The 14,867-nt window shown below is 43.4% G+C and overlaps 1 protein-coding gene across 1 annotated transcript in view; it reads left to right on the top strand.

Annotated features, from left to right (window-relative positions):
- Positions 1-14,867, top strand: part of LOC309546396 (multidrug and toxin extrusion protein 2-like) — a gene marked incomplete at both ends in the record, with an annotated part of 154,418 nt that overhangs the window by 54,588 nt on the left and 84,963 nt on the right. The window contains one exon of the mRNA XM_082246055.1: positions 11,636-11,737. Within this exon, the coding sequence (XP_082102181.1) occupies positions 11,636-11,737 (102 nt within the window). The remainder of the gene's footprint in view (positions 1-11,635; positions 11,738-14,867) is intronic.

The raw sequence follows: 14,867 nt of genomic DNA, 5'->3' as shown, positions 1-14,867 counted from the left end.
CACTTCACTTCCTGTCTGCACAGGAAGCAAACACTTTACTTCCTGTCTGCAGAGCAAGTGTCTGCAGAGCAGGTATGCTCTAGAACTTCTGGCTGATAGCAATTTAAGGCAAATTACTTAAAAGGGGCTGTAGAGGGGGATCCAATCGGAAGCTCAATGTAGAAACCAATGGAATTTTTAATCTCAGTGGGATCACATTGACGAACTCCGAAAAGCATACCCTCAATAAAGGGCTCAAGTACGCTCCAAAAAAACAATTGAATAAATTCGAAACCTTTATTGACATCCACAAGTATGTGAGAAAATTGAATGTCAAGCGGCACTTTTTGTCCAATGCTTATGAAAGAAACCATGTTTCTTATACATCCACCACTTCCATTCCAACAGGTCTTAGGAATGCTTCCTTATTTAACCCCCAAGGAGTACAGAGTCACCATGTGACCATTTTTAAGGACCTAGTTTTAAAGGAATTGGAAGAGAAGGAATTTAAATCACAACCGCAGAGAGATCTGAAAAAAGGTGTGAAATCCCTTTGCGAGAATAAAAACCTCGTGATAAGACCGGCGGATAAAGGTGGGGGTATCGTTCTTCTCAATAAGGAACAATACACTGAAGAAATGGAGAGGTTGTTATCTGATAATGGCACCTATGAAGTTTTGAAAAAAGACCCCACCTTCAAATATAAGAAACAGTTGGAGAAAATAGTGACTAAAGGTTACGAGGAAGGTATTATAAACAAAAAAGAGAAGGAATTCTTGGTACCTTTGGCTCCCAGGATTCCGACCATATATTATCTTCCCAAAGTACATAAAAGCCTCACTAGACCACCTGGGAGGCCCATAGTGAGCGGAATCGATTCCGTTACCTCCAGGATTGGAAGGTATGTGGACCACTTTCTGCAACCCCTGGTCCAAGAAACCCCTTCATATCTTAAAGATACGGCTCAATGTATCCAGGAAGTGACACAATTAGAGGTGGAGGGAGACGTACTGCTGGTCACGGCAGACGTGACGTCTTTATATACCGTGATACCCCACCAGATAGGATATGAAGCGGTATGCACTTTCTTGGACACTGATTATGAAATACCGATGGACCAGAAGAAGTTCATCCTGGATCTACTCATTTTCGGCATGGAGCACAACTATTTCTATTATGGCGAAAAGTTCTACCTACAGAAAATGGGCGTAGCTATGGGGGCCAAGTTTGCCCCCAGCTTAGCCAATTTATTTATGGCACTGTGGGAAGATAGAAACATTTATTCCAACAGACCCAGGCAACTGGTTATGTGGAGAAGGTACATAGATGACACGCTGTTAATATGGCAGGGAGAAGAAGATTCACTGAGAAGGTTCATGAGAGATCTGAATTGTAATAATTGGGGGATCAGGTTTTCTTATGAATTTAGCAAGAACTCAGTGAACTTCTTGGACCTAGTCATATCCAGGGTAGGTTCCAGTTTTTCCACCCATACCTATTATAAGCCGACTGATAGGAACGGCTTTATAGCCCTGGACAGCTGTCACCATCCAGCCTGGCTCAGATCTGTACCCAAATCACAATTCAGAAGAGTCAGAAGGAATTGTACCGACAGCCAAGTATTCCGGAAACAAGCTATGGTCCTGAAAGAAAAATTTCTGGAAAAAGGCTACAAACCAGAAGTGCTAGAGAAAGAAATTCAGACCCTGGAGTTAGTTGAGCAAAGAAGTTTGATACAACCTAAGAAAGTTCAGAACCCAGGAAAAACCAGTTCCAAGTTTGAATTTGCTTTCATTACGAGATTCTCACAAAACTACAAGTGGCTAAATCATGTATTCCGGAAACACTGGGGAGTCCTACAGAAAGATAAAATTTTAGGACCCATGCTACCAGAAGTTCCACCTATCATTTACAGGAAGGCACAGAACTTACGAGATCTGGTAGCCCCCAATCCCATTGATCCTCCTACCATCCCAAAATTTTTTCCTGATATGAAGGGCTTCTTTCCCTGCAGGAGTTGCAGAGTGTGTAAAGAAGCTCAAACTATCAGGACTAATAAATTTCATTCAACTGTGACAGGTAAAGAGTACCCCATTAGAAATTTTATTTCCTGCCATACGAAAGGGGTTGTATACCTTTTACAGTGTGAGTGCAATTACCAGTATGTTGGAAGAACCATACGTACTGCCGCCATACGTATTGGAGAACATCTGACCAACATACACAAAGCTTTTCCTGGGCATAGTGTATCCCAACACTTCGCCCAATGTCACAGAAAAAATCCCAAGAGGTTAAAAATCATCGTTATTGAGAAATATACACCACACTGGAGGGGGAGCAATCTGAGGAGGTCTATATCCAGGAGGGAAACCTTCTGGATATATGAGCTCGGCTGCTCCAGACCCCGGGGACTCAACATAGAGTGGGACATAAACGCACACATTAATAACTGTTGATCCCCACATATATTTTGGCAGGTTTTATATTTTAGTTATCTTTTAACATTTATTTTAAATTTGTATTGGAGCATATGGTTTAATATAGTTCAATACATTTTATTATACACATATTTCCGGTGTCACCCCTTTCCCACTACGCTCCTAAAGCAGTGTGTTGTAGGACAGGAAGGAAAGTGTTTACTTCCGGTGTCACCAGGATGTGCCATAGATCGATGTTTTTATACATTTGTTTTTAACAAACAATAAAGTATGTTTTTATACATTCCTTTTAACACAAGGAAAGTTACCCATATTTAAGTAATTTGCCTTAAATTGCTATCAGCCAGAAGTTCTAGAGCATACCTGCTCTGCAGACACTTGCTCTGCAGACAGGAAGTAAAGTGTTTGCTTCCTGTGCAGACAGGAAGTGAAGTGTTTACTTCCTGTGTCACTAGGATGTGCTATGGATCGATGTTTTATACTACCTGCTCTGCAGACACCGGAAGTTAGACAATCTGCTTCCACCTGTATAAATAAAGCGGAAGTGACGATGCGCCAGTACTCCTGTCTCAGTAGAAGTCCTATGGGAAGAAACCGGTCAGATTAGGAGGCGCACACGTCACACACAACTTGCGGTCTGTGCTGCAGCCGACCGCAAGCCTTTGCAGGAATTCGTATGCCTATGTTTATGCTGAATACAAGACATCTAATTGTAAGTGCATTATCAACTGTTTTTTGAATAAATCTCAAGGGTAATACACTATTAGCCCTCTTTTTTCCTTTAATACACGGTGGTTTTGTGAGCTTGTAAAGAAGGATGAGGCTGTGTTTCTTGCTGGTACTCGTTGCCATCTAGTGGAGAAAGAAAGGTAGAGCGGTTCTACATCCCACTTCAGGATTTTAAAGAGGAAGCAAGGCGGTGGTTTCACTGAACAAGTGCATACCTATTACCATCCGGTAAGAGGCTAATTCTTGGTGATATACACGTGGTGTTTGTTCACAAGGAGATTGGATATTTTTTCAGCACAAGAAAATATAGTTGCACCTTATTTATTTCCGTTTGGTAAGGATGAATTTCACTCGGTGGTGGATACACGTATTATTCGGATAGAATACAATTCTACTCACCTGCAAAATATTTATGGACACTTATGAACTTTTATGTTTATGCACCAATTGATTTGCATTATTAATTGGCTTCACTATTGATATATGTTATATATATTTACTTTTGTTGATTTGGTTCACACATAGATATATGTTATATATTCATTATTTATTTGTTGTTTAGCGCACCCCACACCACATATACATTTATCTATATTCAAAAGCACTGAATACCGGGAGCAGCTTCAACACACTATCAGCGCACCCATCCCCCCTTAAAACATGTCTCTCAGGTGTAGCTGTTGAGACTGGGGAGTCTCCCCACTGTGCTACATGAGAGGGTTCTCATTGGGCAGTGGAGGAAACCCAGCCAATGGTGCACCCAGGCCTGTATCTACCCCAGAAAGGCAGATTCTGCAACACAACATTCTGGGAGTGGGTTTTAGTTTTGAGGGGAACGCATGACGCAGCATCTTTGGCGGGAAGCAGAGTCCCAGGAGGGAGAGTATGGCTGTCTCTCCTCCTGTCAGCAGGAGCACGTGTCCCAGGTGGCTTGCCTGAGGTGACAGAGGGCTGAGCTGAGCTGCAGAGAGGATCCGCTGTACCGATGCCCAGCGGAGTTGAGAGGGGTCCAATTTCAGGAAAGAATTCCCAGTTTGTGAGTACTGCAAACTGCCCCCTGGGAGTCTGCCTAGAAAGAGAGGGGACCACTCCGGTGAAGGTCGTGGGGATCCAGGAGCTAGCTAGCTGGTGCAGGAGTAAAAGTAAAGGGGGTGCCAGTATTGACCCTGAAGAGAAGCAGAGAGGGTGCCAGTGTTTGGACCCTGAAGTGAAGAGGGTGCCTAGTGAGAGGACCATGAAGTGTAGAGGAGGGGCCTAGTGAGAGGACCCTAATGTGTAAAGGGGGTGCCAGCGGTTGGGCCCTGAAGTGCTAAAGTGTACAGCGTGCAGTGTACAGTGTTGAGAGTAGGGATGATCGAACGGTTCGGGTCGACCATCGGTTCGACCCAAACATTGGGTGTTCAAAATTTGGCCGAATTCCGAACTTTTTGCTGAAAAAGTTCGGAATTCGGCAACCAGAACCGACCAAAATGCAATGGGACAGGAAATGGGCTTTAAAAGCCCATGATTTGGCCAGAACCATTAGTAAAAGCCAATTGAGGGGGCAAGAGAATGCTAGGAATGTGATTGGAGTGACTAGGGGGTCCAGAGGCCAATCATTAGTGAATACGCCCCCCAGTATATAAGATAGCCCTGCCAAATTCCTAGCATTGTAATACAGGGACGTGGAAGAGAGTGGAAGCAGTTCTGTTACTTCTGCTTCAAAAGTGTCATTTAGCAATTAGTGTGAGGAAAGGGATATCTAGTGTAGTTTGGGTGCTATTTTCCACTTTAGTTAGCTTCAAAAATCTAGTTTCTGTAGGGAAAGTGTTAAGTTCCAGGGTGACCGTAGTGTAGTGTAGGGTGAACTGACTCTGACTGCTATGGCAGGGTGACCAAACCCTTCCATTTCAGGGTGACCGCTATAGAGAAAAGATCGTTTCTCTTTTTGCTGCAGGTGTTTATAGGGCTTTTTTGAGGACATGTTTGGAGTCAGGCATGACATCTGAACTTCTGTATAGGGGTATATATACACACACATGTATGTATGTATGTATATATACACCTACACATATATAGGAGTGAAAATAGCAGAACACTATGCTTGCGCTAATGAAATAATTAACAGGCATATGGCTCCGCTCCTATCACACCTATATGTGTGTATGTGTATAATACATATAAGTGTGTGTGTGTATATACCCCTATACAGAAGTTCAGATGTTTTGCCTGCCTCCAAAGACACCAAAAAAATGCCCAAAAAAACGCCTGCGCCAAAAAAAAAAACGCACAGGTGTTTTATTGCAGGCGTTTTTTTTTGGGCATTTTTTTGGGGTCTTTGGAGGCAGGCAAAACATCTGAACTTCTGTATAGGGGTATATATACACACACATGTATGTATATATACACCTACATAGGTGTGAAAATAGCAGAACACTATGCTTGACCTAATGAAATAATTAACAGGCATATGGCTCCGCTCCTATCACACCTATATGTGTGTATGTGTATAATACATATAAGTGTGTGTGTATATATACCCCTATACAGAAGTTCAGTTATTTTGCCTGCCTCCAAAGACCCCAAAAAAAATGCCCAAAAAAAACGCATGCGCCAAAAAAAAAACGCCCAGGTGTGTTATTGCAGGCGTTTTTTTGGGCATTTTTTGGGGGTCTTTGGAGGCAGGCAAAACATCTGAACTTCTGTAAAGGGGTATATATACACACACACTTATATGTATTATACACATACACACATATAGGTGTGATAGGAGCAGAGCCATATGCCTGTTAATTATTTCATTAGTGCAAGCATAGTGTTCTGCTATTTTCACACCTATATATGTGTAGGTGTATATATACATACATGTGTGTGTGTATATATACCCCTATACACAAGTTCAGATCTTTTGCCTGCCTCCAAAGACCCCAAAAAAATGCCCCAAAAAAACGCCTGCATTAACACACCTGGGCGGTTTTTTTGCAGGTGTTTTTTTGGGCATTTTTTGGGGGTCTTTGGAGGCAGACAAAAAATCTGAACTTCTGTATAGGGGTATATATACACACACATGTATGTATATATACACATACACATATATAGGTGTGAAAGTAGCAGAACACTATGCTTGCGCTAATGAAATGATTAACAGGCATATGGCTCCGCTCCTTTCACACCTATATATGTGTATAAATACATATAAGTGTGTGTGTATATATATACCCCTATACAGAAGTTCAGATGTTTTTCCTGCTTCCAAAGACCCACAAAAAATGCCCAAAAAAACGCCTGCGCCCCCAATCAATGCAGAGTGCCACAGCATGCCCCCCAATCAATGCAGAATGCCACAGCATGCCCCCCAATCAATGCAGAATGCCACAGCGTGCCCCCCAATCAATGCAGAGTGCCACAGCATGCCCCCAATCAATGCAGAGTGCCACAGCGTGCCCCCCAATCAATGCAGAGCGCCACAGTGTGCCCCCCCAACCAATGCAGAGTGCCACAGCATGCCCCAATCAATGCAGAGTGCCACAGCATGCCCCCCAATCATTGCAGAGTGCCACAGCATGCCCCCAATCAATGCAGAGTGCCACAGCATGCCCCCAGTCATTGCAGAGTGCCACAGCATTGCCCCCAATCAATGCAGAGTGCCACAGCATGCCCCCCAATCATTGCAGAGTGCCACAGCATGCCCCCAATCAATGCAGAGCGCCCCAGCATTGCCCCCAATCATTGCAGAGTGCCACAGCATTGCCCCAATCATTGCAGAGTGCCACAGCATTGCCCCAATCAATGCAGAGCGCCACAGCATTGCCCCCAGTCATTGCAGAGTGGCACAGCATTGCCCCCAATCAACGCAGAGTGCCACAGCATGCCCCCAATCAATGCAGAGCGCCACAGCATGCCCTCAATCATTGTAGAGTGCCACAGCATTGCCCCCAATCAATGCAGAGTGCCACAACATTGCCTCCCAATCAATGCAGAGCGCCACAGCATGCCCCCAATCAATGCAGAGTGCCACAGCATTGCCCCCAATCATTGCAGAGTGCCACAGCATTGCTCCCAATCAATGCAGAGTGCCACAGCATGCCCCCCAATCAATGCAGAGCGCCACAGCATGCCCCCCAATCAATGCAGAGCGCCACAGCATGCCCCCATCAATGCAGAGACCAGCGTGCATCCCCCCTTCAATGCAGTGTGGGCTCCCCCCCCCCCAGGCCACTGCACTTACCTGGCGGCGGCTTCTCTTCAGTCCCGGCGGCGGCGGTGGCTTCTACTCACTCTGTCCCCCAGCGCGTCTCCTGCAGTCCTCCCGCTCCCGCCTCCTCCTCGGCCAATGGCATGAGGTTTGCCTTGCAGCCAATCAGGAAGCGCGTATCAGACGCGCTTCCTGATTGGCCAGGAGGAGGATCGGTGTGGCAATAGCGAATTTTCATTCGCTATTTTCACACAATGGGTGGGCTCGGGACGCACTGCTCTGCGCCCCGAGCCCACCCTTTGCATCGCGCTATTAGAGCCTCTGGCTCTAATCAGGTAATAAAAAAAAAAAAATCCCCATTAAGCTCTACGCATTCGGCGCCCCTGCATGCAGATTAGGGGGCCGGACGCATGGATGGGGGGGCATCGCCCCTGCACCTCCAACACACCGGCCGCCACTGTTACTTTATGAAGATTCACACACATTTACTTCCTTGAATTCTGTGACACATATTCATTAGTTGAGTAGACACTGCTGTGTCACACATTTCACAGAGCCTATCTACTGAAATACAGAGTAGCTGAGAGGAGTTTCAGGAGTAGAGGAATCACAACTTGCACACAGCAAGGTACCATTGGATATGTAGTCCTTTAGAAGTTAAAAAGGAAACAGCAGAGGAGAAGCTACAAAGCATGCAGGGAATCCAATAAGTTGTGGGAACAGGTGGCCAGCTGATAGGCAGCAGGCACAACATGAAAGATGAATTTTCAATTGATCTTATATTGGATTGGCAAAATAACTATTGTTAGTGCAATGCTGATGTTATAAAGTTAAAGTGTATACTGTGACTATAGATCTTAGTTAGTGAACCACTACTTTGTCAAAAAGTGGCCATGATTAACCACTTCCCACAAACTGACTTAGCTCTACATCGGCTAAGAGAAGTGGTTGTATCGGGGCGATACCTGCAGCTAGAGGCATCATCCCAGTACCATTTTTTTAGAGCCGGCGGTCGGCTTTCAGGTGGTAACGGCCGATGCGGCCCAGGAGCCGCTCGGCGGTTACCCCAGCGAGCGGGAGGGGACGACCCCGTTTCGTCGCCTTCTGCGGCTCTGCCCAGGTCTCCTGTCCCACCGGGAGACCCGAGCAACCAGCCGGCATGTCCGCTGGCTGGTTGGAGTGCCAATCAAAGCCTGATTTGGCTTTGATCAGGTCTCTGATGTAGTAACCCGGAAGCGGCGTGATGACATCACGTCCGGATTACTCGGCGGCTAAAGGCGCTGAATTTAAAAAAGTGACAGTATTAAAAAATGCAGATTTCGGCGTGTTGAATACATTGAAGTGTAGTGGAGGGGTCTTGGGTCTTTTAGACCCCTGATCCCTCCATAAAGAGTACCTGTCACTGCCTATTACTGTCACAAGGGATGTTTGCATTGCTTGTGACAGCAATAAAAGTGATCAGATTTTTTATTTTTTTTTAAAAACTGTGCTAAAATTAAATAAAATAAATAGGACATTTTTTTTTTTTTAAAGCGCCCTCGTCGCCGTGAGCTTGCGCACAAAAGAAAACGTATACGGAAGTCGCGCCCGCAAATGAAAGCGCTGTTCAAACCACACATGTGAGGTATCCCCACGATCGCCAGAGTGAGAGCAATAATTCTAAAAAAAAGAGCTACACTGTAACTCTAAACTGGTAACTGTTAAAACATTTTAAAAAACATTGCCTATGGAGATTTTTATTGACTGTGGTTTGTCTCCATTCCACGGGCGTGCGCAATTTTAAACCGTAACATCTTTCACAATATACAAAAAAATTGGCTAACTTTACTTTTTCTTTTTTTTAACCACTTGCCGACTGCCTAACGCCGATCTACGTCGGCAGTCAGCCCCTCACAGGCAAAGTGACGTAGGGCTACGTCACTAGCTTGTGAGGGTCTAGGGAGCGAGCGCGCGCCCCCGGAGGCGCGCTCCCGCACCCGCGTGGTCACGGACCCCCCCGCGCTTGTGTGACCGGCGGACCCGATGTCCGCCGGTCACTCGGCGATCGGCGGGGGAGAGGGAGAATGTCAGGCAGCCTGTGTAAACAAGCTGCCTGTCATTCTCCTTGCTGTTAGGATACTGATCACTCGGATCTAGTATGTAGATCCGTTGATCAGTGTCCATACAGCTCAAGCCCCAGCCAATCACAGTAGAAAGCACGCCCCTAGGGATACACACAGCCCCTCCCTCCCAAATAAAGTTAACCCCTTCACTACCAGTGTATTTTTACAGTAACAGTGCATATATATAGCACTGATTACTGTAGAAATGTCACTGGTAACCCCAAAAGTGTCAAAAATGTCAGTCAAGGGTCCGATCTGTCCGCCCCAATGTCGCAGTACCGCAAAAAAATCGCAGATCGCCGCCATTACACGTTAAAAAAAAAACAACAAAAATGACAGAAATCTTTCCCTTTGTTAGTAAACGCGATAACTTTTGCGCAAACCAATCAAAATACGCTTTTTGCGATTTTTTTTACCAAACATAGGTAGCATAAAACAAATTGGCCGAAAAAGTAAAAAAATTTTGATTTTTAAATTTTTTTTTTGGGGAATTTCATATAAAAAAATGTGAAAAATATTGCTATTTTTGCAAAATTGACGCTCTTTTTTTGTTTATAGCGCGTGATCAAAAAATCGCACAGGTGATCAAATACCACCAAAAGAAAGCTCTGTTTGTGGGAAAAAAAGGACGCCAAATTCGTTTAGGTACAGCGTCGCACGACCGCGCAATTGTCCGTTAAAGTCACGCAGTGCCGAATCGCAAAATACCCCCTGGTCGGAATGGGGGTAAAATCTTCCGGGGCTTAAGTGGTTAATTAAATGCAGTGAAATATATCTTTTCCCAAAAAATGGCGTTTGAAAGACCGCTGTGCAAATACCACATGACAAAAAAAATTCCAATGGCCGCCATTTAATTCTCCAGAATCTTTCATAAAAAAAACTATATATATATATATATATATATATATATATATATATATATATATAATTTTGGGTGGTTCTAAGTCATTTTCTAGCTAGAAAATACAGATTTTAACTTGTAAACCACATGTTTCAGAAATGGGCTTAGTCCAGAAGTGGTTAATATATGCTTAATAGTGGGTAGGGCTTGATTGAGTCAAATTAGAAAAAAATATATACACTACCCAGAAATGAACCTAAATAAAATTGACTAATGGGCCATACACACTATAAGATTTTCTGAAGACTTTTTCCTTTAGACTTACCAAAACCATATAATATGAGGTCAAACCTAAACACTTTCAATTTGTATGCAATCTGGCAGGCCCTTGCACTACATAGAAAAAGGTAAATCTGAAGGAAATCTACCAACAAAAGTTGGATAGTGTGTATCCAGCTTAACTGTGCATGCTTCCTGCTCCCATTCCCCCAACCGTTAGGGTTCACCCTGTTATTTAGAAATTTACTTTGGTTAGTAGCTCAGACAAATAAATGATTTGTGCTATATACTTGCTGTGCAAAGCCCCCCCCCCCCCCCTCCCTCCTTCACAGACACACAAACTGAACTGTTTGTTTGCTGCCTTGCTGAATAAAAGTGGAGGAGAAACCTGCTTGAACTGTTACTGGGTATCCCTGCCCAATGCATGGTTTACATCTGGCACTACCAGTTGCACCAGTTTTCAAGACCTCTAATAAACCTATTAGAAAATTTCAATGGATAGACTCCAACTCACTGTGTTATAGTGTGGTCTCAATGGTCCAATAGAATTTCATATCTGTCATTACCAACTTGACTATAACAGTAATTAATTGATTGTGCAAAGCACAGTTTAAATAATTTATACAGGCATACTAACACGTCCACCCTTATTGCAATATATTTAAGTATTTAAGTTGTTAGTACCAGACTGGTGTTTGTCCATATTGGTTGAAGTGTGTCTTATATACCCAATGTGACGTGGCTGACTTAGGCACACATTTCATACAAGGGCAACATATAGGAGAGATATGGCCACCTGTGCTTCTACTCTTCTGAAGATTTAGCTAAACTCTCACACTTTTCTTTAGCAAATTTTCTCTAAAGTTTTATTGAAAAAAGAAAACAATATACATCATTGTACATTATATAAAGTACAAATGAGTGAAAATAAGAGTAATGAACAGTAATACAGTAAATCTTGGTATATAGTAGCAGTATGAACAAAATTTTAATCAATTACAATTGTACAATATTCACGTGATAAAGTAAAATGATAAAAGTGTTAGATAGTAAAATTCTTACACAGGCATAATGTAAATGTCATTTCTTTCAGTTCTTATCTCGGATGATGGGACTTCTTTTAATAATTGTGAGTTCCATGTTTTGTGGCCATTTAGGAAAAATTGAATTGGATTCTGTTACACTTGCTTCCTCTGTAAGTATTCACTTTCTTTTTTTTACAATTTATCCTTCTTCTGTTAAAGAAGGTCTTTAGGTTAATTAAGTAATAAGATTGGAGGCAACTTCATAGTCTACGTCCCTTTGAAACGTGATTTTATGCAAACCTTTGTGTGTATGGAATGTTACTAATATATCCCTAGAATCTCTACTTCTTCCACCATCTCTCCATGTATACTATGATAGCATATCTGTGTGTATCTGTACTAACACATCAAAAAAGCGGATATGATTTTTAACTTTTCAGAAAACACAGCAATGCTTTTACCACTTTACTTCTAGAAGATTTACTCCCCCCCCACCCCCCTTCCTTCATGACCAGGCCATTTTTTGCAATATGGCACTGCATTACTTTAACTGACAATTGCGTGGTCATGCAACCCTATACCTAAATTAACTGTATGTAATTTTTCCCCCCACAAATAGAGCTTTCTTTTGGTCGTATTTGATCACCACTGGGTTTTGATTTTTTTATTCTTTTGCGCTATAAACCAAAAAAAGACCAACAATTTTGAAGAAAAAAAAAACAACGGGGTCAATTGACTATCGTTTACTGTCACGTGACTCAATTGCATAAATTATTGCATGCGGTAAATAAAGTCCAATTCACAAAAAAAAAAAAATGATTATGGGGCATTTACCACAAAATGTAAATATCATCTAAGGCTCCATTCACACCAATGTGTTTTTTTCATGCTTTTTGTCGAAACGTAGGACATGTTTTCAACTTGGGTACCTATGGAACACATTCACATCAATGCATTTTTGTGCCTTTGCGTTTTTGGAAAGGGTCAGGGACTTTTTTTAAATGCAAAATGGTGCTTTTTTGCTTTTTGTGGTTCAATAGACTTAAGTGGAGAAGCTGCAGAAAAGCATACAGTGCATTTTTACCACGTATTTGCTGCGATTTGCCGTCATTTGCATTTTGTGTTTTTAAATCTGCCCAACAAAAAATTTTCCCACAAAAAAAGCATAAAAATCGTGAATCGAGGTAAAATTGCAAAAAATTGCAATAAAATCACGACAAAATCACTGCAAAATTGCAGTAAAAACCGTGGAAAGCACAGCAAAAAGCACTACAGAAACGCTCAAAAGCAACATGCATAGGTGTGAATCGAGTCTAAAAACCAAGCGGTAAGTTTTTAAGTTCAATTCACAAACGGAACAGAGAATAAAAAAACATGCAATATTTATTACCATGGTTTTGCTGACGGTATCACATGCGGTATTTGTAAGAAACAGGGTGGGGGGTCCCCCCAAAAGCTGATTTTAAGGAGCGGGCTGGGAAGCCAGCCACCGAATCCTTAACAATGGATGACTCATCAGCTGTCAGTGGGTTTCCCGCTGACAGCTAAATGTAAAAAAACATTAAAAATTGGGAAAAAAAAAAGAGTGTGGGGGCTCACCTGTTCAATGCACGCCAGGTCTTTTGGGTCTAGTGTGGATTTTAAGGGGATCTCCACGCCAAAATCAAAACAAAACTGCGTGGGGTCCCCCCAAAAACCATACTAGCCCCCTATCCGAGCATGCAGCCTGGGAGTCAAGGAAATTGGGGGGATGAGTGAGTGCCCAGCCCCTCCTGAACCATACCAGGCCACATGCCCTCAACATGGGGGGGTGCTTTTGGGCAAAGGGGGGCTCCCACCCCACAGCACCTTGTCCTCATGTTGATGGGAACAAAGGCCTCTTCCCCAAAAACCTGGGCTGTGGTTGTCGGGGTCTGCGGGTGAGGGACTTATCAGAATCTGGAAGCCCCCTTTAACAAAGAGGCCCCCAGATCCCACCCCCCATGTCAATGAATATGGGGTACCCCTACCCATTCACCCAAAAGTGTAAAAGTAATTAAAGACAGTAGAAGTGTTTTTGACAATTCCTTTATTAAAAAACACCTCCCCCGATGTAGATCTTTCATCAATCACGACACCTGCTGCCATCACCAGACCCAGAAAAATAAAAAAAAAGCTCCACTCGTGATGAACACTCCCGCAGTCTGCCTGCTCCGCCATGTGACATTTTTTAAATAGCTAAGGGGCGGGGCCAGCCAACAACATCACCTGGGGGCACCAACCAGTGCATTCTGGGTTGGTGATATCACAAGGAGGCCGTGCCACCAGGTGACGTCACCATGTGGCCCTGCCTCTTACCTATTTAAGAACTGTCAAACAGCAGAGCAGGCCTTCTGCAGTTGGCCTTCGTTGAAGGTGGACATTTTTATTTTCTTGGGTCTGGCAGTTGACGATGGATCTACATCGGGGGACATTGTTTTTTTGTTTTTAATAAAGGAATTGTCAAAAAATTGTGAAGGTTTTTTTTTCTTTTTGACACTTTTTTGGTGAATGAGTAGGGGTACAATGTACCCCATACTCATTCACATAGAGGGCGCTGGAATCTGGGGGCCTCCTTGTTAAAGGGGGTTTCCAGATTCCGATAAGCCTCTTGCCTGTAGACCCCCACAACCCTGGGCTGTGGTTGTGGGTGTCTGCAGGCAGGAGGCTTATTGGAATCTGGAAACCCCCTTCAACAAGGGGGCCCCGCAGATCCCAGCCCTCCGAGCCCCCCTATGCGAATGAGTATGGGGTCCCCATTAACATGGGTCAAGGTGCTTTGGGGTGGGTGGGCAACCCCCAATGTTGAGGGCCTGATATGGTTCAGGGGGGATGCTCACTCGTCCCCCTCCTTCCTGACCTGCCAGGCTGCATGCTCGGAAAAGGGCCTGGTATGCATGGGGGGGGGGGCACGCTTTTTTTTCACAATTTTTTATTGCTGCCATGTTTTTTTACATGAGCCGTCGATTGTAAAGGATGTAGTGGCCGGATTCCTGGCCCACTCATTAGCAACCAGCTCAGTGCGGTAAATTACCGCATGAAAAAAATGCAGTTATTACTGCTCAATCGAACAAACACAGCATTCGTTATTGAATGCAAAATTCTTAGTGAATTGCACTTTCAAAACTGATTTAACACAAGAGCTATTTTACTGCATTTTATTTGCCGTTATTTAACTATTGGTGAATTGACCCCAATATTTTTTACTTTCTGCTATAAAACATATCCAATAAAAAAATTCAAAAAATCTAATTTCTTCATAAATTTTGGCCAATATGTTTT

This window comes from Pelophylax lessonae (assembly GCF_965119305.1).
Source record: "Pelophylax lessonae genome assembly, chromosome: 2".
Classification (NCBI taxonomy): domain Eukaryota; kingdom Metazoa; phylum Chordata; class Amphibia; order Anura; family Ranidae; genus Pelophylax; species Pelophylax lessonae.
This window is presented reverse-complemented; position numbering and strand designations above follow the sequence as displayed.